This window comes from Staurois parvus, unplaced genomic scaffold (genome assembly GCF_062004578.1).
Source record: "Staurois parvus isolate SC_StPar_1 unplaced genomic scaffold, SC_StPar_1.0 ptg000372l, whole genome shotgun sequence".
Lineage (NCBI taxonomy): Eukaryota > Metazoa > Chordata > Amphibia > Anura > Ranidae > Staurois > Staurois parvus.
The window spans coordinates 3,908,472-3,935,935 of NW_028318168.1; the positions used below are offsets into that span (position 1 = coordinate 3,908,472).

A 27,464-nucleotide genomic window follows, 5' to 3' on the forward strand; every position below is an offset into this window, starting at 1 on the left:
CGATGGAGACAGCAGCAATGGGAGGCCGTACAGGGACCCATGAGAGACTCTGGACTTGGCAGCAGCATGAGGAGGCGGTATATAGGGGCCCATGGCAGATTAGGGGCCTGGCAGCAGCTATGTGAGGCCCGTAATCTGCCTGCACCCTATGTCAAAAAATTAAACACACCAGCAGTGTGAAGAGACCTGAAAGTGGCACATGGCAGCAGAGTGTGGCGATGGAGACAGCAGCAATGGGAGGCCGTACAGGGACCCATGAGAGACTCTAGACTTGGCAGCAGCATGAGGAGGCGGTATATAGGGGCCCATGGCAGATTAGGGGCCTGGCAGCAGCTATGTGAGGCCCGTAATCTGCCTGCACCCTATGTCAAAAAATTAAACACACCAGCAGTGTGAAGAGACCTGAAAGTGGCACATGGCAGCAGAGTGTGGCGATGGAGACAGCAGCAATGGGAGGCCGTACAGGGACCCATGAGAGACTCTAGACTTGGCAGCAGCATGAGGAGGCGGTTTATAGGGGCCCATGGCAGATTAGGGGCCTGGCAGCAGCTATGTGAGGCCCGTAATCTGCCTGCACCCTATGTCAAAAAATTTAACACACCAGCAGTGTGAAGAGACCTGAAAGTGGCACATGGCAGCAGAGTGTGGCGATGGAGACAGCAGCAATGGGAGGCCGTACAGGGACCCATGAGAGACTCTGGACTTGGCAGCAGCATGAGGAGGCGGTATATAGGGGCCCATGGCAGATTAGGGGCCTGGCAGCAGCTATGTGAGGCCCGTAATCTGCCTGCACCCTATGTCAAAAAATTAAACACACCAGCAGTGTGAAGAGACCTGAAAGTGGCACATGGCAGCAGAGTGTGGCGATGGAGACAGCAGCAATGGGAGGCCGTACAGGGACCCATGAGAGACTCTGGACTTGGCAGCAGCATGAGGAGGCGGTATATAGGGGCCCATGGCAGATTAGGGGCCTGGCAGCAGCTATGTGAGGCCCGTAATCTGCCTGCACCCTATGTCAAAAAATTAAACACACCAGCAGTGTGAAGAGACCTGAAAGTGGCACATGGCAGCAGAGTGTGGCGATGGAGACAGCAGCAATGGGAGGCCGTACAGGGACCCATGAGAGACTCTAGACTTGGCAGCAGCATGAGGAGGCGGTATATAGGGGCCCATGGCAGATTAGGGGCCTGGCAGCAGCTATGTGAGGCCCGTAATCTGCCTGCACCCTATGTCAAAAAATTTAACACACCAGCAGTGTGAAGAGACCTGAAAGTGGCACATGGCAGCAGAGTGTGGCGATGGAGACAGCAGCAATGGGAGGCCGTACAGGGACCCATGAGAGACTCTAGACTTGGCAGCAGCATGAGGAGGCGGTTTATAGGGGCCCATGGCAGATTAGGGGCCTGGCAGCAGCTATGTGAGGCCCGTAATCTGCCTGCACCCTATGTCAAAAAATTTAACACACCAGCAGTGTGAAGAGACCTGAAAGTGGCACATGGCAGCAGAGTGTGGCGATGGAGACAGCAGCAATGGGAGGCCGTACAGGGACCCATGAGAGACTCTGGACTTGGCAGCAGCATGAGGAGGCGGTATATAGGGGCCCATGGCAGATTAGGGGCCTGGCAGCAGCTATGTGAGGCCCGTAATCTGCCTGCACCCTATGTCAAAAAATTAAACACACCAGCAGTGTGAAGAGACCTGAAAGTGGCACATGGCAGCAGAGTGTGGCGATGGAGACAGCAGCAATGGGAGGCCGTACAGGGACCCATGAGAGACTCTGGACCTAGCAGCAGCATGAGGAGGCGGTATATAGGGGCCTATGGCAGATTAGGGGCCTGGCAGCAGCTATAGGAGGCCCGTAATCTGCCAGCACCCTATGTCAAAAAATTAAACACACCAGCAGTGTGAGGAGACCTGAAAGTGGCACATGTTTGAGGCATGATTCATGGCGGATTTAGTCAGTTGTGTCAGGAACTGGTGGTTTGAAATCCAGACTAATCCACGCCTGATTCATTTTCACAAACGTGAGTCTCTCCACACTTTGGGTGGACAGTCGTGTCCTCCGCGGAGTTACAATACCTCCTGCCGCACTAAACACGCGCTCCGATGCCACGCTACTGGCCGGGCATGACAGCCTTTCAAGGGCAAATTCAGCTAGTTGGGGCCAAAGGTCAAGTTTCGTTGCCCAGTAGTCAAGGGGATTGTCTACCTCGGTTGGCAGGGTGCTGTCCAAGTAGGCCCAAGCCTGTTGTTTGAGCTCCTGCTCCAGGTCCACCTGATGCTGCTGCTGCTGCTGCGGCTGGTTAGTAGTTTCCTCACTGCGCTGGTGAAGAAAGCTACTCATCATCGACTGCAGACTGAGGCAGCCACTGCTGGTGGAGCTGCCACTGCTCCTACCACCCCACCCCTCCCCTGCTGCCATGCCAGCGGAACGCGAGCGCACAGGGCCCACAGTGTCTGAGGATGGACGTTGGCGCACAAAGGCAGAGACCAACTGACTACATAGGTGGTTTTTATAGTACGTAATTTTGGCCTCCCTCTCAGCAGGTGTGAAAAAGGCCACCATTTTGGACCGGTAGCGAGGGTCCAACAAGGTGGACAGCCAAAAGTCATCCCTCTGTCTGATGGTTATTATTCGGCTGTCGCTACGCAAGCAACCGAGCATGCTATGGGCCATTTGTGCCAAGGAATGCGAGGGACTCCCTGCCTCCATCTCCACAGCATACTGCCACGGTGCGTCTGGGTCCTCTGTCTCCTCCTCCTCCTCCTCTACCAGATGCTCCTGCTCCTCCACTCCTGTCCGCTGAGTGGAAAAACCACCCATTTCACTCAATAATTCCTGAGCACAAATGTCCTCCTCTACCTCCTCCTCTTCTTCCTGTCCTGCCCCCACAGGGGTCATGTGGCGTTGAGATCTGTGCGCCACGTCTACCGCACCCTGACCAGCCATTGTTAACAGCATTTGTTCCAGGACGTGCAACAGAGGAATGACGTCGTTCATCCCATAGTCCTGCCGACTCACGAATAGCGTGGCCTCCTCAAAGGGCCTGAGCAAGCGGCAGGTGTCACGCATGAGCTGCCAATGGCTGACATCTAAGTTACACAGGGGAGTACCTTTATCCGCTTGTAACATCAGGAAATCGGTGATGGCCTTTCGCTGCTCGTAAAGGCGGTCTAACATGTGTAGGGTTGAATTCCACCTTGTTGCAACGTCGCAGATCAGGCGATGCTGTGGAATTCCGTTCTGCCGCTGCAGCTCAATGAGGGTGTTCTTTGCGGTGTAGGAATGGCTGAAATGCATGCACAGTTTACGTGACATTTTAAGGATGTCTTGCAGTGGGATGGTGGATTTTAGGAACCGCTTGACAACCAGATTGAACACGTGAGCCATGCATGGCGCATGGCACAACCTTCCTTGACGCAGAGCAGACACCATGTTCTTTCCGTTGTCAGTCAACATGGTTCCGATTTTTAGTTTGCGCGGAGACAGCCATCTGTCGATTTCTCTGTTCATTACACTCAGCAGTTCCTCCCCTGTGTGACTACGTTCGCCAAGGCATACCAGGTGCAGCACAGCGTGACACCGTTGCGCCCTGCACATGTGATATGCCGGTCGGGTAATGGGACTTGGCACGGGGGTGGCGGCTGAGGACACGGCGGAAAAAGAGGTGGTAGAGGCGGACATGCTTGCTGGACCAAGGACGTGCAAACGTGGAGGCAAAAGCGTCGTGATCTGTCCAAGTTGCTGGTGAGGCTGTGCCGGCACCACGTTCACCCAGTGGGCCGTAAATGACATGTACTGTCCCTGACCGTAGTTACAGCTCCACACGTCGGCGCTGCCGTGCACTTTGGCAGAGACCGACATGCTCAAAGACTGGCCCACCATCTCTTCTACATGTGAATGCAGGGCTGGCACTGCCTTTTGGGCAAAGAAATGACGGCTTGGCACTCTCCACCGCGGCGCGGCACAAGCCATCATTTCTCGGAAAGGTGCTGAGTCCACCAGTTGGAAAGGGAGGGACTGCAGCACCAGCAACTTGGACAGGAGGACGTTCAGCTTTTGCACCGTCGGGTGCGTGCTCGCAAACTGTTGTCTCTTGGATACGGATTCCAAGAAAGACTGTTGACGGAATCCGAGAAGAGGAGTAGCAGGAGAAGGAGCATCTGAACGAGCGGAAGATGCCAACGAGCGACAACTCCCCTCAGCAGAGGTGTTGGAGCCTTGACTGGCTGATAGAGGGCGATTGACGACGTCGGGTGACGGAGCAAGTAACGGAGCGGGTGATGGAGCGGGGGCTGGGGCAGGCAGAACCGCCGTATGTTTATCACGGTTTTCCCAGGCCACCGAATGGTGACGCTGCATATGCTGACGCAACGCTGTAGTCCCAACATGGGCCCCCTGGCCACGCTTGCATTTCTGGCCACATAGTCGACATACGGCTACGTTTACTTCCTCGGGCGGCTTGAGGAAAAATTGCCACACCACCGAGTAGGAAACTTTGCCCCCGCTACTCTTCACTGGCTGACTGCTACTTCCTCCGTGCGCACCGGCACCACTACTGGCTGTGGTGGTAGGCTGCAGTGGAGCTGGTGCTCTACTCCGTGGACGTTTGGCTCCACTGACACTGATGCGACCCTGCTGCTGTCTCCTGGGCAACCCACCGACTGTTTTGCTCGCTGCCAAGCTGCCACCCTCTTCTCCTGATGATGCGGAAGAAATTGCCTGATGACGACGAGGCTGCCAAGTGCGATCAACCTCCTCATCATCAAGTAGGGTCTCCGCCTCACTACTAGCCCCCTCGGCTGCGTCTGGGTCAGGAGACAGACCTGTCTCTAGACCGGCTACCGAGCCACTCTCCTCGCCAGTACTTGTTCGCTTGGCTGCTGAAAAGGCCGATGTCTCCCCCCGTTCCTGACCGCCCTCTGTTAGCTCTTCCTCACTGTACAGTGGGGCTGAGCCCACAGCATGCGATACTTCGCTTGGTGAGGGAACAGCAAAGGACAGGGGCAGGTAGAGGACACGTGATTTCAGTGGGCTTGCTCCCGGGCCATGCCAACTAACGGTTGTGTCTGACGTACCCACCGACCGTTGGCTGTAGGTGTCAGAGGTGACCTGGGAAGAGGAAGACGACCGAGCCAACCAATCAATGACGGCAGGGTTGTCGGTGGAGACACGACCGCTGGATGACACCGGGAGCACTGGCCTCTGGCTGCGAATACTGCTGCCTCGACCCCTTCCTCTGCTGCCACGTCTGCTCGCTCCTAAAACATTGCCTCCTCTGCCACTCCTCTGCATGTTGTCTGACATACTATTTAATTCAACGATTAGGTGTCCCTGAGTAACAATTCTCTGGCACTCAGTAACAATTCTGTCTGTCCCTGAGTATGAATTCTGTGGCCCTGAGTAACAATTCTGTGTCTGTGCGAGTAACAATTCTGTGTCTGTGCGAGTAACAATTCTGTGTCTGTGCAAGTAACAATTTTGTGTCTGTGCGAGTAACAATTCTCTGGCACTCAGTAACAATTCTGTCTGTCCCTGAGTAACAATTCTCTGGCACTCAGTAACAATTCTGTCTGTCCCTGAGTAACAATTCTCTGGCACTCAGTAACAAATCTGTCTGTCCCTGAGTATGAATTCTGTGGCCCTGAGTAACAATTCTGTGTCTGTGCGAGTAACAATTCTGTGTCTGTGCAAGTAACAATTTTGTGTCTGTGCGAGTAACAATTCTCTGGCACTCAGTAACAATTCTGTCTGTCCCTGAGTAACAATTCTCTGGCACTCAGTAACAATTCTGTCTGTCCCTGAGTATGAATTCTGTGGCCCTGAGTAACAATTCTGTGTCTGTGCGAGTAACAATTCTGTGTCTGTGCAAGTAACAATTTTGTGTCTGTGCGAGTAACAATTCTCTGGCACTCAGTAACAATTCTGTCTGTCCCTGAGTAACAATTCTCTGGCACTCAGTAACAATTCTGTCTGTCCCTGAGTAACAATTCTCTGGCACTCAGTAACAATTCTGTGTCTGTGCGAGTAACAATTCTGTGTCTGTGCAAGTAACAATTTTGTGTCTGTGCGAGTAACAATTCTCTGGCACTCAGTAACAATTCTGTCTGTCCCTGAGTAACAATTCTCTGGCACTCAGTAACAATTCTGTCTGTCCCTGAGTAACAATTCTCTGGCACTCAGTAACAATTCTGTCTGTCCCTGAGTATGAATTCTGTGGCCCTGAGTAACAATTCTGTGTCTGTGCGAGTAACAATTCTGTGTCTGTGCAAGTAACAATTTTGTGTCTGTGCGAGTAACAATTCTCTGGCACTCAGTAACAATTCTGTCTGTCCCTGAGTAACAATTCTCTGGCACTCAGTAACAATTCTGTCTGTCCCTGAGTAACAATTCTCTGGCACTCAGTAACAATTCTGTCTGTCCCTGAGTAACAATTCTCTGGCACTCAGTAACAATTCTGTCTGTCCCTGAGTATGAATTCTGTGGCCCTGAGTAACAATTCTGTGTCTGTGCGAGTAACAATTCTGTGTCTGTGCAAGTAACAATTTTGTGTCTGTGCGAGTAACAATTCTCTGGCACTCAGTAACAATTCTGTCTGTCCCTGAGTAACAATTCTCTGGCACTCAGTAACAATTCTGTCTGTCCCTGAGTAACAATTCTCTGGCACTCAGTAACAATTCTGTCTGTCCCTGAGTAACAATTCTCTGGCACTCAGTAACAATTCTGTCTGTCCCTGAGTAACAATTCTCTGGCACTCAGTAACAATTCTGTCTGTCCCTGAGTATGAATTCTGTGGCCCTGAGTAACAATTCTGTGTCTGTGCGAGTAACAATTCTGTGTCTGTGCAAGTAACAATTTTGTGTCTGTGCGAGTAACAATTCTCTGGCACTCAGTAACAATTCTGTCTGTCCCTGAGTAACAATTCTCTGGCACTCAGTAACAATTCTGTCTGTCCCTGAGTAACAATTCTCTGGCACTCAGTAACAATTCTGTCTGTCCCTGAGTATGAATTCTGTGGCCCTGAGTAACAATTCTGTGTCTGTGCGAGTAACAATTCTGTGTCTGTGCAAGTAACAATTTTGTGTCTGTGCGAGTAACAATTCTCTGGCACTCAGTAACAATTCTGTCTGTCCCTGAGTAACAATTCTCTGGCACTCAGTAACAATTCTGTCTGTCCCTAAGTAACAATTCTCTGGCACTCAGTAACAATTCTGTCTGTCCCTGAGTATGAATTCTGTGGCCCTGAGTAACAATTCTGTGTCTGTGCGAGTAACAATTCTGTGTCTGTGCAAGTAACAATTTTGTGTCTGTGCGAGTAACAATTCTCTGGCACTCAGTAACAATTCTGTCTGTCCCTGAGTAACAATTCTCTGGCACTCAGTAACAATTCTGTCTGTCCCTGAGTAACAATTCTCTGGCACTCAGTAACAATTCTGTCTGTCCCTGAGTAACAATTCTCTGGCACTCAGCAACAATTCTGTGTCTGTGCGAGTAACAATTCTGTGTCTGTGCAAGTAACAATTTTGTGTCTGTGCGAGTAACAATTCTCTGGCACTCAGTAACAATTCTGTCTGTCCCTGAGTAACAATTCTCTGGCACTCAGTAACAATTCTGTCTGTCCCTGAGTAACAATTCTCTGGCACTCAGTAACAATTCTGTCTGTCCCTGAGTATGAATTCTGTGGCCCTGAGTAACAATTCTGTGTCTGTGCGAGTAACAATTCTGTGTCTGTGCAAGTAACAATTTTGTGTCTGTGCGAGTAACAATTCTCTGGCACTCAGTAACAATTCTGTCTGTCCCTGAGTAACAATTCTCTGGCACTCAGTAACAATTCTGTCTGTCCCTGAGTAACAATTCTCTGGCACTCAGTAACAATTCTGTCTGTCCCTGAGTATGAATTCTGTGGCCCTGAGTAACAATTCTGTGTCTGTGCGAGTAACAATTCTGTGTCTGTGCAAGTAACAATTTTGTGTCTGTGCGAGTAACAATTCTCTGGCACTCAGTAACAATTCTGTCTGTCCCTGAGTAACAATTCTCTGGCACTCAGTAACAATTCTGTCTGTCCCTGAGTAACAATTCTCTGGCACTCAGTAACAATTCTGTCTGTCCCTGAGTAACAATTCTCTGGCACTCAGTAACAATTCTGTCTGTCCCTGAGTATGAATTCTGTGGCCCTGAGTAACAATTCTGTCTGTGCGAGTAACAATTCTGTGTCTGTGCAAGTAACAATTTTGTGTCTGTGCGAGTAACAATTCTCTGGCACTCAGTAACAATTCTGTCTGTCCCTGAGTAACAATTCTCTGGCACTCAGTAACAATTCTGTCTGTCCCTGAGTAACAATTCTCTGGCACTCAGTAACAATTCTGTCTGTCCCTGAGTAACAATTCTCTGGCACTCAGTAACAATTCTGTCTGTCCCTGAGTAACAATTCTGTCTGTCCCTGAGAATGAATTCTGTGGCCCTGAGTAAGAATTCTCTGGCACTCAGTAACAATTCTGTCTGTCCCTGAGTAACAATTCTCTGGCACTCAGTAACAATTCTGTCTGTCCCTGAGTAAAAATTCTGTGGCCCTAATAACGTTTCTGTGGCCCTAAGTAACAATTCTCTGGCACTGAGTGAAAATTCTGTCTGTCCCTGAGTATGAATTCTGTGGCCCTAACTAGCGTTTCTTTGTCCCTAAATAACGATTCTGTGGCCCTCATTAACAAGTCTGTGTCCCTGAGTAATGGTTCTCTGTCCCTAAGTAACTTCTCTCTGTCCCCAATTCTCGTTTCTGTGGCCCTAACTCTGTCCCTGTCCCTAGTACAGAGCGGTCTGCCTCTGTTCAATGACTGCAGGCAAATGAAGATTTCCAAAATGGCCGCTATATATACCTCGACCATTACACAGTGCTGGCTGGCTGGCTGCTGTTTGGCTGATGCGATCACATGTCGTTGAGGAATGCATTATGGGGCAGCGCGCCTTGTCTGCGCACCTTCCCCGACATCCCCGCTCCGTCGCCGCACATGTCAGCCGCCATTTTCGGAAAAATTTCGAGTCGCGCGTCCGAATTAGGCTGTTTTTCGGATTCGGCACGAATCGAAATTTTTCCGATATTCGACTCGAATTCCACTTCGGATACTTCGATTCGCTCATCTCTAGTTACTGCGTTATATAAAACTATTAGAATAGTTTTTCACATTTTAGAATGGGGTGCCTGTTTAAAATTATGGACAGTCTTGAGGCACCCCATTTTAGAATGGGGTGCCTCAAGACTGTCCATAATTGTAAAGGGTGCCTCAGGACTGTCTATAATTTTAAAGGGTGCCTTGACTGGAAAAAGGTTGTAAAACACGTATAGCAATTCATCCTCAAAGTTCAAGCAGAAGGTACAGTTGCAAGAAAAAGTATGTGAACCCCTTGGGATTACGTGGAGTTTTGCATGAATTGGGCATAAAATGTGCTCTGAATGTCATCTAAGTCACAACAATAGAAGAACACAGTCTGCTGAACATAATACTACACAAACATTAGATGTTGCCATGGTTTAATTGCACATAACATGTAAACATTCACAGTGCAGGGAGGAAAAAGTATGTGAACCTTTGGGCTTAATAACTGGTTGACCCTCCTTTTGGCAGCAATAACCTCAGCCAAACATTTCCTGTAGTTGCAGATCAGACCTGCACAACGATCTGGAGTAATTTTGGACCACTCCTCTTCACAAAACTGTTTCAGTGTAGCAATATTCTTGGGATGTCTGGTGTGAATCGCTCTCTTAAGGTCATGCCACAGCATTTCAATCGGGTCGAGGTCAGGACTCTGACTGGGCCACTCCAGAAGGCGTATTCTGTGCTGTTGCAGCCATTGTTTTGTTGAATTACTTGTATGCTTTGGGTCATTGTCCTGTTGCATCACTAATCCTCTGCGGAGCTTCAGTTGGCGGACAGATGGTCGTACGTTTTCCTGCAAAATGTCTTGATAAACTCATTTCATTCATTGAATTCATTTTCCCATCAATGACAACAATCCGTCCAGGCCCTGAGGCAGCAAAGCAGCCCCAAACCATGATGCTCCCTCCGCCATGTTTTACAGTAGGGATGAGGTTTTGATGTTGGTGTGCTGTGCCTTTTTTTCTCCACACATAGTGTGTGTTCTTCCCAAACAAGTCAATCTTGGTTTCATCTGTCCACAGTATATTTTGCCAGTAGTGCTGTGGAACATCCAGATGCTCTTTTGCAAACTTCAAACGTGCTGCAATATTCTTTTTGGACAGCAATGGCTTCCTTCGTGGTGTCCTCCCATGTACTCCATTCTTGTTTAATGTTTTCCTTATTGTACATGTGTCAACAAAAATGTTAGCATGTGCCAGAGATTTGCTGACACTCTGGGATTCTTCTTTACCTCGTGCAGCATTCTGTGCTGTGCTCTTGCAGTCATTTTTACAGGACGACCACGACTAGGGAGAGTAGCAACAGTGCTAAACTTTCTCCATTTGTAGACAGTCTGTCTTACCATGGACACATGAACATCAAGGCTTTTGGAGATACTTTTGTAACCCTTTCCAGCTTCATGCAAGTCAACAATTCTTGATCGTAGGTCTTCTGAGAGCTTTTTTCTGCGAGGCATGGTTCACATCAGACAGTGCTTATTGAAACCAGTAAACCCAACACAGGTGTGTGTTTTTTAAGGGCAGGACAGCTGTCAGCAACACATCCAATATCATCACACTGATTGGAGTCAAGGTTGGCTCCCTCAGGCTCCAATTAGCTCTGGGAGAAGTAATTAAGCTAGGGCCTCACATACTTTTTCCTCCCTGCACTGTGAATGTTTACATGTTATGTGCAATTAAACCATGGCAACATCTAATGTTTGTGTAGTATTATGTTCAGCAGACTGTGTTCTTCTATTGTTGTGACTTAGATGACGTTCAGAGCACATTTTATGCCCAATTCATGCAAAACTCCACGTAATCCCGAGGGGTTCACATACTTTTTCTTGCAACTGTACATCAAAGTGAAAATAAAAGCTAGAAAATGCATACAAGGAAACATTGCCTCTCTACTGTAGAACAAGGAGACTTTGCTATATTGCATATTGCATGAGGTCACCCTCTTCTCCTTTACTGTCAATCAACATTGACTATTTTTAAATCGTATGCTGATATCATTAGCAAATAGGTAGGAAAGTATATCTTATTTATTTGTTTTAAACATTTTTTACAGTTACTACTGGGTTTTGAGGCCTAGACAAATTATGTCATACATCCCAGGAGTCTTCAGGGGGTAGAAGGGGTTTTCTCAGCTAGGCACACCCTCTTGCCTGCATGCCTGAGCTAAAGGCAAATGGATTGCAAGAAGTAAATGCTATATGCATCATCTGCCCTTATTCAACATGGCCACTGCCAGAAGGGGTGTTTTTCAAAGTGGAGGAGCAAATTGGCAGTAAACAAAACAAAATGGTGCACTGCGATGCTACATACTGTACATTTGGCATGACTTTAGGGAGAAATGAGTTTGCATATCTTATTTTGGCCTTTTATCACTTGCTAACTTTTTTCCAATTGAACCTGATTTACTATATGTTTAACACTCCTATGCCATTATATGTAATTTTGTTTCTGTGTGCAAAAATGGATGCACAAAAAATGTGCTTGGGAACTAGCAGATGTTACGGGCAATTATGAAATTTGTGGCTGATTCATCAGTTAGTTGTTGGTGTTATAGTGGGTGTGAAAGGCTAATTTCACCTTTCGAAAAAAAATAAAAAATAAATGCATATTTTTAGGCAGGTAAAAAAATGTGCATTTATTTATTTTTTTTCTAAAGAGCCCGCAGAGCACTGCACCCACGTTCATCAGATCTCGGGTGCAATGTTTGGCCCCTGCAGACTCTCAGGATAGCTGTTACTTGAGAGCAGGAAGGTCACTGAACTATGAGAGCATCAACAACACACTTTTAGTTCATTGAGAACTACCAGCCATCAGTCGCAATGGCTGATGGTACTTGTAGTCTATCCATTCACAGGAAACTGTGAATGAATGACATGGACTTGTGGGCAAAGTCCAGCAAGGCCTCAATGTTTTCAAATTGTGACAGCAGGTGCAGGGAGAGAATCCCCCACTCGCTGTCACAGGGAGGGAGAAGATGCTGGAACATGTTATATGTTACACCCTAAAAACAGGTGGAACTTATAACATGTGCTGAAAACAGATGCTATTTAGCTGCTGACAAGCAAGATGGAGCTTTATATGGTAGATTAGACTGGATGACTGATACATTTTTCACGTTTTTCAACACAAATGCACTAGTAACTGAATTTAGCATTAAATTGTAGTACAAGTAGAACAAGATAGTTTTGCAACACTGGTATATGTCTTTTTGGTAAGTAATATTGGGCCAGCTTTTTGCATATCTCATACCTTAGGGGCCACTGTGTAAACTGACAATTACTGTAGTAGTTGTGGCTATTAGTGATCACTGTGTTCTTCCGGGTGCTAAGTCTCTGCCCCACTTCACACTGATCACAGAGGGTTGCTTGCTCAGCACTGCTGACATTCAAAGAATGCTTATTTCTTTCGATAGCAAGTTATTCTCTGATTGGATGAGGCAGGGAGGGAGGAGGGTGACATTATGATTCCCATCTCATCCAATCAGAAAAAATCCTGTATGCTGGACCCACAAGATAACATCTATAATTTGTTTTGTTTTGACTAGAGTGGAGAGCAATTAGAACACCTGTCAGATTTTTCTTTTACAAAAGCTTTATTGAAAGCTACAGCAATTTACAGCACAGACATTCAATAAGAATAATTCCAATGTTTACATACAAAGTAGATCCGTATAAACTACAGATGTATAAAAAAGATCAGCTGGTTTCATCAATGCAAAGGAGAAAACACACGTTAAGTGTTGCTACCTAAGTGTTGCCACAAATGAAACATATAATCACAATCATAGATTCCCCCTCTCCATAGTGAGGGGATCCCTAGTTGTCACCAAGGTGGCCAAAGCTAGTGTCTCCTTTGTAGGGTTTCTCCTATATTCCTGTCTCTAATTTCTATTTGTTGGATTTTATAATTAATAGCAGTTTTTGTTTATATTCAAAATTCTGCAGACTTTTTTAACCTTAGGTGATACAATGGTCCATGGATTACTATGATAACCACTGAGCTGCATCCGTACATAGAAAACAAGTGTCAGTAAGCTTCAACAAGCAGTACTCAGGCAGGTTACATGACTCATGCTGCGTCTCCCCAGGTAGCATACGTCCTCGGGACTAGAGTCTAACATTCATTGGCTATTTTCTATGGAAATTGTAACGTGGTATCTAGGCAGCCAAATGTCTCACACAATAAATGCCTTCAAAGTTAGCTGTGTATACTGTGCATCTACACAGATCTAGTCCTTAGACAATACATGAAACCACACACATGAACTACATAGAATATTTGCATGATAATCTTGTATAATGTTTAGGATATAAGCTCCTAACAATATATCTTACAGTACCTAATATGTTGGCATTATCATGTTCATTCACAACACATATATACAAATGCAAGTTGTCACTGCTGTAATGCTTACATATCCTAGTGAATGAATATGCAAGTACCTTTAAAGTAGATCTAAACCAAGTCCCTCAACATTCATATAATCTTTAACATGTTATTGTAACTTCATATTATAAAAGTCCAATTGACCTTTCAGTTTAGCATTTAAATACAATTCATGGGCATTAAAGCAGTAGTAAATGTGAATTAAAAAAAAAAAATTCCCCCTGCAAGGTAAAGGCAAAATGTGCTACTCCACATCACATACTATCACATTATAAAAGAATCACCTTGAAACAAAGCCCTCCAATGGCACTCTGTCACTGCTGCAGAGGCTTCCATCTTTACCCGGTCTTCCTTGTAGCTGCTTGAATGGCTGAGCCGCGATGATGTCACTCCTGTGCATGCGTGCGGGAGTCACGGCCATTGGCATAGAGCTCTGAAGATATGTAATGAGTATGCTGAGCCTTCAGAACGTATGCTCTGGTGATGTCACCGGCTGCTTCTCACTGGAATATCTCCTAAATGGTGAACGTTTAGGAGATATTAGTTTTACCTACAGGTAAGCATTATTATAAGCTTACCTGTCGGTAAAAGTATAAAAATAGAATATACTACCACTTTAAAACAACAGCAACAAGTTATTTGAAGTCTTACAGATATTCCTATTAAGAAAGCACCCATGGCTTGGGTAGAAAAGCCTGTCCCCTGCCAGCATGCACCCTTGTTTTCTGTGTGGACAAAGTCTCTCTGCAGGAATATGACATGCCAATTGCTGAGCCAGATGTACAGCTCTCCAATCAGCAGGAAGCGTTAGGAGAGCCAGGGTCATTCTCTGCAGCACGCCGGCAGGACGTGGCTGCTTTCCAGAGAAAATAAACTGTAAGACTTTACACAGCTTTTGTTTTGATGTGTCTAAAATGTATTTATCTGATTTAAACTTAAAGTTCAGTTGGGCTGTAGAACTGAAGCCTTCTTTAAAATAATCCCTGACAAGGCCCTTGTATCTGTAATTCCAGTTATGTGGTGACAACACTCCTGTCTACCTATTGTAACCTGCGTTGTCAACCTGCTACATGAGCTTTCAGTGGAGATTATACACTGCTGTGCTGACAGTCATTGCACGGGCATGTTCCATGGCTATCAATATCAGAAAGCCCACTCTGAGCAGTAACATGCAGACACTGAAGGACATGCATGTAGACAGAAAATGGTTGCAAAAAGACTGATGAAAGGGGATGGGGAGAAGGGGTCAAAATTACTGTTCTAACAAATGATAAAGAAGAGATGAAAACAGTATTTTATCAGCAAAATAATTGTTTTGTGTTTTACCAAAATGACTGTCACCCAATTAGGCACCTTTCACACAAGGTGGACTCCATTTTGAGCGGAGATCTGTCTGCTGATCCATATCAGGGTATCCATGACAGGTATATGAAAAGACAAAAAGAGGGCGCATGGGCCTAGTGCATTACCTTTAAAAATTAGATTTATTGATAAAAAATAAAATACTCACAAGAGAAATAAAATCAAATGGAAAGCATGTCACAAGAGATGCAGTGTGGTCCAATACCCCTGAAGGTAGTCTGGTGGGGGACTGTAGACCTCTGGATAGCTGATGGCTGACGCGTTTCGAGGTTGTACCTCTTCCTCAGAGCCAATCAATGACAGGTCCATGTCCACTTAGTTAAAATAAACTCCACTGTACATTTACACCTGACTGCCCTCCGATCTGGTCCACCTAGATGAAGAAGGATGGACCCCCTTCCGTGTTTTTTCAGTGAACCGGATCAGAGGTAGGTGGGTGTAAAGGGACATAAGTTTGTTTACACCCACCTTTCCATAGGGGTGAATGGACCATTCAATCAGGTCTGCCTGAAAAACTGCCAGGCAAACCTGATCAGACCCTTTGTGTAAAAGGGGCCTTAGGGTTTAGATGCATTTTAATGATTTCAGCATTTGGCAAAAGCTTCTGATTTATTCAAGAAAACCCAAACAGATCATGCATGGTCATTATTTTCTCTATTAAAATATTTTGTTCCCTCTAGCAGCATTCTGACTTTGCCTTTTGTCTCTTACAGATGTTGCTATGAAGAAAGGCCAGCAATGACTGATGTGGAGCCTGGGGTCCCAGATTTTGCAGCATCAGGAAGATCAGGTCGCCGCAATGCCTTACCAGACATTTTGGGTTCCCCAGCAGGGGCAGAAGCCACTGATCTACCACAGAAACTAGCAGAGCTCTCTGTATCCCAAGGTAACTTCTTACAATATAGGTATTAAATGTCATAGTTATCCAAAATTAGAATAGATTTTAGCTTGGTTAACAGAACAAGGTAAAGTGGTAAATTCAGTCTAGTAGATCTCAGCACACTCTGTCCTGCTCACTCATTTCTGCATTGTTAAAGTTTTCCTGAGAAATATGTGGGGCCTTCTAGAATTGGCCTCTTATAGAAAGTAGTAGTTGCTTGGCCATTATGCTGACCAACAGGCTTGAAACAAGTTTACAAACTTGAAAATTCTGACCAAAGTCAAATGTCCTTATCTACATATGTGTTCTGCATTAGTTACTCAAAGTACTGAAGCAAGAGGATTATAATGATAGCCAGACAACCATCATTTGCAGAAGGAGAAATCAATTTTAGCCTCTGTACCTCTCAGAAAGAAATGTCAGCAAAGCAGGTTGAACTTTTCTTTAATAAAAAACCCAACTTAATGTAGCTCTACCCGTGGAAAGGCCACTTTATGATGCCCCTTGACCCCTTTGACACTCTAGGTTCAGACATGGTTTAGACAAACTATTATCCTGCACAAAGTAAAGGCAATGAACGCAAGTTTTAGCTATCACAGGTATATTGTGTATTTCAAGACAATTTCAGTCAACACTCAGAGAAACACAATCTGCTTGCAGTATTTCACAGTCAGAGTTTATTAAGCAGTAAGAACACAGATGATAATGGATAAATAGGGTAACAGATTGCACTGAACCACTGAGTGACATGATATTGGTAACAGTGGTGCCTAGGGAGTATACAACACTGGCTGTAGGCAGGAGGACTAGCAAAAGCAGACAAAATTCCCACAATTACTGGTGCTAAAGAACTCGGCAGGTGCTCAGTATGAGCAAAGAAAAGCACCCCTTGGAATATTGGGGAACATTTGTGAATGGTAAAGAGAAGAGTCAATTCATGGTGGAGGCTGTTCTGGTAGCAAGCTGGGGCCCTTTAAGGCAGAGGATAGTCAGGTGTGCAGAGAGGAAGGATAAAGAAACACAGTCTTCTTGGCTGAGTATATATATATATATATATATATATATATATATATAGTATATATGTATATATATATATATATTATATGCTAGCAGTGTTCTTGTGCAAACAGAGTAGAGCAAAGACTGCTGCCCTCTCACCAATTCTGATTAGAAGTCAGTCTCTGGTGCTGTAAAGGGAGTTGAGTTGGCTTTGGCTTCACAGCGAGATGAGGCAGGAGTTACACAGTGGGCTGTAGATGTGCTGATAAGAGCAGCGGGTAGCAATGAAGAGAAGTTGTGAGTGTCTCTGGTTTCTTAGACTGCTGACAGCAGCGGGAAGCTCTTGGTGGGATAATGTGAGATGCTGTTGGACCATGAACAATATAGCAAATTGGTAGAGAATCTGTTGCTGGTGTTTGGCTGGGCCACTGAGGCTCCGTGCAGCTGCAAGCAAAATTGCATTGTCCACCCAATCTTGTCACCCCAACCCAACTGAAGACAAGAGAGCGAGTTTACCAGTTTTGGTTAAATTTATAGACTTTCCAAGATTTCCATGTTGATCTGGCTCCCTGGGATTTGTAGTTCCAAAAAAATCCTAGGATTTAGTGAATATTAGTTGCGGGACTACAGGTCCCAAGATCCTCTGCTTGTTAACAGGAAGGATGATCCCCATCTATCTGCAAAAGGTGATGTAGTAGCCTTGTTCTTAAACATAAAGTGGGGCGAAAATTCTTTTTTGACAATGTCTCATTTTCTCCATTTATAAGTAGCCTGCATCTGGCTACATTAAAAAATATCATTAGCAACAGTACTAAACCCAGTCTATGTGACAGAGTGGTTATATGAAACGTAAAAAATAGCAAAATATATTGCTACCAAAGTTGATGAAAATAATCTCTTTTGTGTACTAAAAAATGCAAAGGACAGCAAAAACAACTTCAGTCCAAGTCCACAGATCGATTCTGCTTACAATCTCTGTTTAAATGTACTATGTTCTCCAAAAGAAAACCTAAACCTTTGAAGCTTGTAGGCAGGTGCCACTTTTTCAGGCTGCCAGAAAACCATTGGGGCTACTTTGTCCCCTATTAGGGGCTTCAGATGGTCACCTTGGCAAGGTCAGACTGTACTGTTGGATGCTGAATTCCTACGAGGTTTGGGTGGCCATCTTGACACAGAAGTGCTTAAATTGCTGTTTCTGTATCACTTGGTGCATCCACAGCGTAGGATTGAGCCCTGCTTATTAAGAAGAGAAAAGGAGCTGTGTTTGGGAGAGGAGGGAACAAGGAGGAAAATAGTAGGCTTCCCTTACGGGAATTCTCTTTTTCCAGCTTCTTAGAACTGTCTCCCACCATAAGCCTGATTACCTGCAAGGACTTTAAGGATCTTGGTGCAATCCAGTAATCTGGATACCTCCTTTAAGGGAAGTGCTCTTCAGGGGTTCTGTGATCTGCCTGCATATTATATTCCCACAGAAAAAGCGCTTTGTTGACAGAGCTTACCCTTCTGCCTAAAGAAGTATGTAACCTACAACATATGTAATTCCATTTCCATACATTACCTTTTTTTTTTTTACTCACACCATAAAATAATGTATAAGTACCAATGTGTGTTTACTCCTCCCACTTTCTGGGTACACTGGTTAAGCCCTACCCACAAGCTGTGCCCATATAAGACAGGCAGAGGGCAAAGGACTAGTAACCAGTTTTGCATTTTGGCTCCCAACAGCAGGTCTTTTCCCATTACTGACTTTCTATACCCTAATCTGCACTGGATATGTAAAACGTTAGATTAAGGTATGGTCAGCTGGTGCACTGTGATCTCTATGAGAGGTAATGCAGCACATAACATTAAGTGATACACTTACATATTTATTAGCTTGCAATTTACATAAAAAATTCTGATGCGTTTTACTCTACTATCATATTAAATGATGGAATGTATACTACAGCTTAATGTTAGCTACCCAATCAGAAAATATTACTTTTAAATACTACTGCTACTGTGTACTATAACATTATCTTCCATAAAAAGAGGGAGCTTTGTTACACTTGCTAGTTTTTTTATTTTTTCTGGAGACTATAGTGTTATTTTAAGTTTCAATATGTAATTTAATGTGGTTCTAAAATCAAAACAAATTTTCCATCGCTTCTTCCTCCCCCCAAACAGTTGAATTCTTTCTCTTTCCAGCGCTACACTATTGTTCAGCAGCACTCCTCTCTTTTCCTCTTCTCACAGGACACAGAGGCAGCAGCGGGACACCTAGGCTCCTGCCTCTGTCAGTCAAATCCTCTGAGGAGGGAGTGGGGGGCATGCTGTGTGTGACTATGGATGCACACAGCCTGGCTCAGGAGTGCTCCCAGAAGGGTGCCCCCATAGCAAACCGTTTGCTTAGAGGGCACTCGGAGAAGTGGACGAATGGAGAGACCTAGCAAACATTTTTTATTAGTTTTGGACAGTGTAGAAATATTACAGCCCTTATTAGGTTTGAAGTGTTGGCTGTTTACCCACTGGGGAAACTCACTATCTCTACTTGTCTTGGTTACCATTGTTACTTGAAAATGGACCATTTGACAGAATGTGAAATCCAAAATGTCATGGCTGTCACTGTAACAAGAAGTGAGGAGTAATCTTCCAGGGTAGACAGCCAACATGTTATACTTACAGGTACCTGCTGTGTAAAATAGTATTGCAAAGAGTGAATGCTCTAGGATTCTTCTGTTCTCCACTTACTATGGGGTAACTGGCATGGGGTTGCTCCCAAATTGAGCTGTGTGCATCCATAGACACACAGTGTGGCTTGGCCCTGCCCCCTGCTCCCTCCTACTAGATTTGACTGACAGCAGCATGAGCCAATGGCTCTTGCTGCTCTCACCAAAGCCCTTGAATGCATCACTGGATCGAGAGTGGTGTCAGGGGGAGGCACAGACGGTAAAAGGCTTTTTACTTTAGTGGCAAAGATGTCACAGGGAAATCACAATCAAGTTGCAAGACTTTGGGATCACGGTAGTGTGAACCGAGCCTTAAAGTGGTTGTAAATCTCATATATGAAATATGACCAAAGTATACCCCCGTATTGTATGTACTTGTCTCAATTCGGAGCATGAAGTGTCATTTCTGTCTGCTGCTTTGCTCCTCTGCGATTTGCACGAGTCACTTTTGACAAGTTTGCCTGGCACCAAGAGAAAAATGGCGAAAGGGGAGGGAGCTCCAGCAGAATGAAAGCCTCAGCTCTGTTCCTGTGAGCTGTGTGGAGGGGGGTGCCTCTTCCCTTCAATAAGCTCTCAGAGCTCTGCCCACTGAGCTCTACAGAGTGTAACTTCAGCTCTCTGCCCCCTTTTTTTCTGAACTCTCAGACAAGCTTTAAAATGTAGCACTTTGTATGAATATAGAGCAGAGAATACTGCAGATAAACAGGTACAACTTATGTAGGGGGATTTGTTTCATCTCTGTGTATCACCTGAGGCCAGTCACATCACTGGGTATATGTAAGGGTTTACAACCACTTTAAGGTAAAATAAAACTTCTGCCTCTAGAACCACTTTTTTTTTTTTTTAAAACAGGGACTGCATGTTAAAGTGGAGGTCCAGACGAAATGAAAAAAATAAAAGTTGATGACTTTTAAAAAAACAGCCACTCACCTATCCCTCGATCCTGCTGTGTCCTCACACCAACCGGGTTCACCGACCATCCTGTCTCTTTGGCGCCGACATCTTCAGTGTGGGCACCCGGCTGTGACAGCTTGTGGCTTCACAGCCAGGTGCCCACTGTGCATGTGCGAGTAGCACTCTGCTTTGTGAATGGTCCCATAGTCTTTTGGGACCTGTCACGTGTCCCAGAAGACTACAGGGAGGGTGGGGGGGAGGACAACTTCTGTTTCCGATCGCCTAGGCGATCACAGCTGAAGTGGGAGCGGGTACCTGTCAAATTCGGGTACCCGCTCCCCCCCCACTCCCCAGAGGTGCCAATCCTTAGTGGGGATCAGGGGACAAAGCCTTAAAGCAGAACTTCCCCTTTTGGGTGGAGCTTCGCTTTAAGAAAAGGACTAATACTTACCTGTTTTACTACTGATCTTTACTCTATACCAGGGGTCACCAAAATTTTGCAACAAAGGGCCATTTTACTGCCCTTCAAACTTTAGGGGAGCCGGACTGGGGCCAGTGGGAGTAGAAAATGCCTTGGCAATGGTGAGAGTAAAAAATGCTATAGGCTTGATGGTCAGTGGGAGTAAAAACATTTTATGATTGGTGGTAGAGGGAATAATAGTGCTCCATCATTGGTGTCAGCTGCAGAATTAATTCCCTGTCTCTGGTGTCAGCAGGAGGAATAGTGCCCCATTATTGGTGTCAGCGGGAGGAATAGAGCCCCATCATTAGTGTCAGTCGAGAATTGATTCCCTGTCTCTGGTGTCAGTGGAAGGAATAGTGCCCCATCATTGGTGTCAGCGGGATAATTAATTCCCTGTCTTTGGTGTCAGTGGGAGGAATAGTGCCCCATCACTGGTGTCAGTGGGAAAATTAATTACCTGTCTTTGGTGTCAGCGGGAGGAATAGTGCCCCATTATTGGTGTCAACAGGATAAATAATTTCTTGTCTTCGGTGTCAGTGAGAGGAATAGTACCCTATTGTTATTGTCAGTGGGAGGAATAGTACCCCATTGTTAGTGTCAGCGGGAGGAATAGTGCCCCATCATTGGTGTCAGCGGGATAATTAATTCCCTGTCTTTGGTGTCAGTGGGAGGAATAGTGCCCCATCATTGGTGTCAACGGGATAATGAATTCCCTGTCTTTGGTGTCAGTGGCAGGAATAGTGCCCCATCATTGGTGTCAACGGGATAATTAATTCCCTGTCTTTGGTGTCAGTGGGAGGAATTATTATTATTATACAGGATTTATATAGTGCCAACAGTTTGTGCAGCGCTTTACAATATAAGGGAGACAGTACATTTACATTTCAGTACAGAAGGAATGTGAGGGCCCTGCTCGTGGAGCTTACAATCTAAAGGACGGGGGAGGTGATACAAAAGGTGATAGCTGCGGGGGGATGATCTGATGGAGGTGATTCAAGTACAGTTTTTAGGTGGAGGTGGTGTAGGCTTCCCTGAAAAAGTGAGTTTTCAAAGATCGCCTAAAGGCAGACAGGGTAGGGGCTGACCGGACATACTCTGGTAGGGAGTTCCAGAGGATGGGAGAGGCTCTGGAGAAGTCCTGGAGGTGAGCATGGGAGGAGGTGATGAGGGAGCTAGAGAGGAAGATATCTTGGGAGGAGCAGAGTGGGCAATTTGGGTGGTATCATATTGCCCCATCATTGGTGTCAGCGGGATAATTAATTCCCTGTCTTTGGTGTCAGTGGGAGGAATAGTGCCCCATCAATGGTGTCAGCGGGATAATTAATTCCTCATCTTTGGTGTCAGTGGGAGAAATAGTGCCCCACCATTGGTATCAGCGGGATAATTAATTCCTGTCTTTGGTGTCAGTGGGAGGAATAGTGCCCCATCAATGGTGTCAGTGGGATAATTAATTCCTCATCTTTGGTGTCGGTGGGAGAAATAGTGCCCCATCATTGGTATCAGCGGGATAATTAATTCCTGTCTTTGGTGTCAGTGGGAGGAATAGTGCCCCATCAATGGTGTCAGCAGGATAATTAATTCCCGATCTTTGGTGTCAGTGGGAGGAATAGTACTCCATTGTTTTAGTATCAGCAGGAGGAATAGTGTCCCAAGGGCCAGATAAAGGCAAGCAAAGGGCCATACCTGGCCCTTGGGTCCCAGTTTGGAGACCCCTGCTCTATACTATAGCCCAGCTGGTTAAAAAAAAAATCAAATGCATTGAACACACTTCTGGAAATACCTGGCTCCCCACTTCAGTTCTGTCACAGCTGACCCCCTCTCAGCCCCTTGCCCTGTGCCTGCTCCCTCTGCTCCCTCTCATCCGTGCCCCTCCCCCCTTCTGCTGAGATGAAAGGCATTCCTAATGCAAGCTAGAGCCAAGCTACCTTTGCCTCCCCCCAGGTTGCCTAGGTGACTAGGGGGGTCCGACCAGTATTAAGAAGCTGAGCCAAGCTCCCGAGGTATTCACCGCTGTGTAACTGACGGAAGGAGCCTGGGCTGCGGCCAGGACCTTTTCCGTGGCCAGGCTCGGCAGAGACCCAAGGCTGCCTAGTACCCCCCTTCTCCCAGAGCTGGGGAAGACTGTCTGCTAGACTCCAGGGATCCGTGAGTACATGCTCTCTCCCTGCTTCACTTGAACTGTTCTTGTGCTGACCTCACACCAACCCCCCCTGTTGGATTACTTTCTACAGAGACTCACACCAAACTCCCTATTGGATTACTTGCTACAGAGACTCTCCCTTGGCTCTCTGTGTTGGATTTTAAGTGTGTTGGTCCTTCTGTGACGCCCTGGACTGGTGTATTCACCCTCCTTGCGAACTCCCCTATTCGGTGACTGTCATCTGTTTGCCTCAGTAAAGCTTTGTGTGTTTGCCATCTACTCTGTGTGTTCTGTTCTGCCTACGCTCCATCACAAGTTCCATCTGCTGGCCCCTCTACTGTGTCCTGCACTGAGAAGTTGAAATGCTAACTTACCTAAATGCTAATTATATTACTGTTTTTTTTTTTATTAGATGATGGTGCAGGAGGAGGAGAACCTTCAGGAGAAACTCCAGCTGAAACTCCAGAAGAAAAATCAGATACTTGAACGTGATCCTGAATGGGAATTTTTTTGGCTTAGAGAAGCAGCACTGATCTGCTCTAACCGGCAGCCTGTGCGCAGACTATGCAACATATTCACGTGGGAATGATATATCTCTTGGTACTCAGCTCTCTCGCTGAAATATAGAAATATATTCTTTACTCTAGATGGATATAGTCTAGGTCTGAAACACATGTAGGAAAGAGCTATATGACAAAGAATGTTACGTGGTTTTATTTTACAAAGCAAGTTTATTGAAATCTCTCATCTTAAAAGCACCAACAACCGGAGGACAAGGCATATTCAATATGTGTTGTTTTTGTTATACAACAGAACAAAACAGCAAAGATTTCTTCAGAGGACAGCTAGTCAAGTGTTTCTTGACTTATGTCACCATGTCTCACACCTATAATTTAACCTGTTGTTATAAATCATTGAAAGAATTAGGTCACCCTGTGATACTGTTCCAGCTATTTGTCTCTGCAGAAGAGGAAAAAAAAAATCAAGGCAACCAACGTCTCAGTGCCTTAATGTCATGAATTTTCTATGTGACAATTCCATAACCTAATAAGTGTCTGGGGGAAAAAAAAAAGTCACGTGAAAGGTTGACAGAATTAGTAGCTAGCAACTAAGAGCTGCATTTCTGTGTGTTACTTTGTCCAGCAATGTAGCAATGTTTGTGACTTCAATTGTTCAATATGAAAATAAAAGTGATATTGGCATTGCTGTGGATTAATTGTAATTCTGAAATCGTCTTTCTTGGGGGTGAGAGATGAACTATGACTATTTTCTCTTTTATCCTGAAAATGTTTGCCTAACAAGATTACAGCTATAAATAAAACATTGATTTATAAGCCAGATGAACACATTTACATGAGGCATTTATAACCCAGCTGGGAGTAACATTCTGTGCAGTTGCTGTACATCTGCTAATAATTCAAAATACAATATGCCTAGAGAAAATTAAGTGGAACATGGCACTTTATTATGTAATGACAGCATTGTAATCCCAGTACATGTATATAACAGATGTACACTCAGCTAAAACTTCTGTTGCCAGGAATAACCTCAATACAGTATCTTTCCCATGCATTTCAAAAGCCATGCGAAACATTCTAGCCATAGTTAGGGAAGGGATTTACACTGGATTATATTTTTTGTTGTGCTTCCCCAAAAGGAACATTTTCCACCATTTTCTGCCTGGCTGACGTGAAAGTAAGTGAAAATTTTTGTCCCAAAGTGGGCACAGAGATGAACAAAAATCCTGTAGATGCTATCCTTTAACCACTTACCACCCCCTAACAGTACATTTACTGCTAGCTGGTGGTACAGACGAACTGAGCAACGTACCAGTATGTTGCTCAGCTTAGCACATGCGCACTGGCACACCCTCCTGGGAGCAGAGTTGCAATCCTGTGACTGCTGTATCTGGTGGATCACTGCGCATGTTACCTGGCACCTGTGAGCAGCCAGGGTATCATGTGATTTCTATGAGCAATCATAGCAATTACATGATAACATGTAAGAAAAACTGTCATGAATGGCTTCCATGCTATGATTGACCCACAGCTATCACATGGTACCTGTCACCCTGTACCATGTGAATAGCTGTAGCCAATCACAGCATCACAATAGTAGGCAAGCTGTCATGAATTGAAGCCATTCATGACAGTTAAAACTACTGTTTGAAACAAGGATCATCACTGTTATAAGCAATAACAGTGTAAAAGAAAAATTGCTGATTACCCACCCCCTCCTCCAGTTGATGGCCGTATGTAAAAAAAAAAAGATAAAAGAAGAAAAAAAAATGTTAAATAATGGAAAAAAATATAAGATAAAGAAATGAAAAAAAAAAGTTAGAATAATGAATAAAAAATGATTACCGTAACTAATGTATTTATTTATTATACATACTGTCACCAGTCAGTATCCCTGATCACCATCACACCAGTCATATGATGACGCTGTACTGACAGTATGTTAAAAAAAATTGTGAAAATATTTTTTATTTAATTACTTCATTTTCAAAAAAATTGTGACAAATACTTACAACTTCAAAAAACTCACCATGTCTCTTACTAAATACCTTGGACTGTCTAGTTTCTAAAAAGGGGTCATTTTGGGGGTATTTGTACTGTTCTCTCACTTTGGGGCTTCAAAAAATGAGCCCATCAGTACAGCAGGATTGATCATTTTTTAAAATACATACAGTATATGTATGTATGTCACGGAAACCTGGATCCAGCCCACTGATTCTACCTCCCCTGCTGCACTCTCCTATGGAGGTCTCACCTGGACCCACTCACCCAGGCCTAACGGTCGTAAAGGTGGTGGGGTTGGTCTGCTCCTGTCACCGCAGAGCACCTTCCGAGTCCTCCCAAACCCCCCCTCCCTATCCTTCTCCTCCTTCGAGGCCCACTGCCTCCGACTATTCTCCCCAACCCCCCTGAAGATTGCTGTGATATACCGGCCTCCTGGATCCATACCACGCTTCCTGGATGACTTCTCCTCCTGGCTACCCTTCTTCCTCTCCTCTGAGCTACCCACCATCATTCTTGGGGATTTCAACATCCCTGTCAACCTCGACAACCCGGACACAGCCCGTCTCCTCCACCTAACCTCCTCCTTTGCACTTGCACAGTGCATACAATCCACCACCCACTCCGACGGAAATATCCTGGACCTTGTCTTCTCCAACCGCTGCGCTCCCCACAACCTCACTAACACCCCCTTCCCTCTCTCTGACCACAACCTGATCACCTTCTCTATCTCCTCGTCCTCCAACGCCTACCCCTCCAAATGTCACACTACTACCAGCCGTAACCTCCGCAACCTTAACCCTGCCTCCCTCCACTCTGCAGCTGATCAACTCCACGACCGCATCCTCCCCCTGTCCTGCCCCGACTTGGCTTTGACCGCCTACAACAATGCGCTCTCAACAGCCCTTGACTCACTAGCGCCTTTAACCACACGCAACATCAGACCCCGACCGCTCCAGCCCTGGCAGACTGATCACACCAAAACCCTCAAACGACACAGTCGTGCCCTGGAGCGACTATGGCGCAAAACCAAATCCCAACAAGCCTTCACCCGCTACAAATCTGCCTTCCGCACCTACACCTCCTCCCTCCATGCTGCCAAACAGGCCTACTTCTTGACCCTCATCAAGGCCCTCTCCTCCAATCCTCGCCGACTCTTCTCTGCCTTCAACTCTCTACTCTCTCCACCCCCACCTCCACCCAGCACCTCACTCACTGCCCTTGAGATTGCCAATCACTTCAAAAACAAAATTGACACAATTCGCAAGGACATTGCCGCAACTCACACGCCCTCTCAACCCGTCCCCTCTCACACAGTTACCCCCTTATCCCCCCTCCCCCTCGACATAACCCGCAGGGACTTCGTCGCTGCTCAAACTCTCTCCAACCCCCTTCACCCTCACTCAGCTACCCCCTCATCACCCCTCTCCCACGGCCCCACCACTGCTCTGACCTCCTCTTCCACCCCACCCTACATTCCTCATACTGAAGCTCCCCCAACACTCCACACCTTTGACCTTACTACCATCGAGGAAGTCTCCAAGATCCTCTCTGATGCCCGCCTCACCACCTGCCCCCTCGACCCTATCCCCTCACAACTCCTACGACCTTCCTCCTCCTCCATCCTACGCTCCCTCACCCACATCTTCAATCTCTCCCTCTCCTCAGGCACTTTTCCCTCCCCTCTGAAACATGCACACATCACCCCCATACTTAAAAAGCCCTCCCTGGACCCCAATGACCCGAACAACCTCAGACCCATCTCCCTGCTCCCATTTACATCTAAACTCCTCGAGCGCCTAGTCTACACCCGCCTATGCTCTCACCTCAACGACAACAACCTCCTCGATCCCCTACAGTCCGGCTTCCGTCCCCTACACTCCACCGAAACTGCCTTACTCAAACTCTCCAACGACCTGCTAACCGCCAAAGCTAATGGCCACTATTCAGTGATCCTACTC

The 27,464-nt window shown here is 45.8% G+C and overlaps 1 protein-coding gene across 2 annotated transcripts in view; it reads left to right on the top strand.

The window, feature by feature from the left end:
• The window catches only part of PKIB (cAMP-dependent protein kinase inhibitor beta), a 256,428-nt gene extending 232,242 nt beyond the window's left edge, over positions 1-24,186 (top strand). For both annotated transcript variants that reach the window (XM_089685357.1, XM_089685356.1), the window contains exons 2-3: positions 15,614-15,786; positions 23,397-24,186. In XM_089685357.1, coding sequence (XP_089541483.1) covers positions 15,639-15,786; positions 23,397-23,470 — 222 coding nt within the window. In that variant the 5' untranslated portion in view covers positions 15,614-15,638 and the 3' untranslated portion in view covers positions 23,471-24,186. The remainder of the gene's footprint in view (positions 1-15,613; positions 15,787-23,396) is intronic.
• The last annotated feature ends 3,278 nt before the right edge of the window (positions 24,187-27,464 follow it).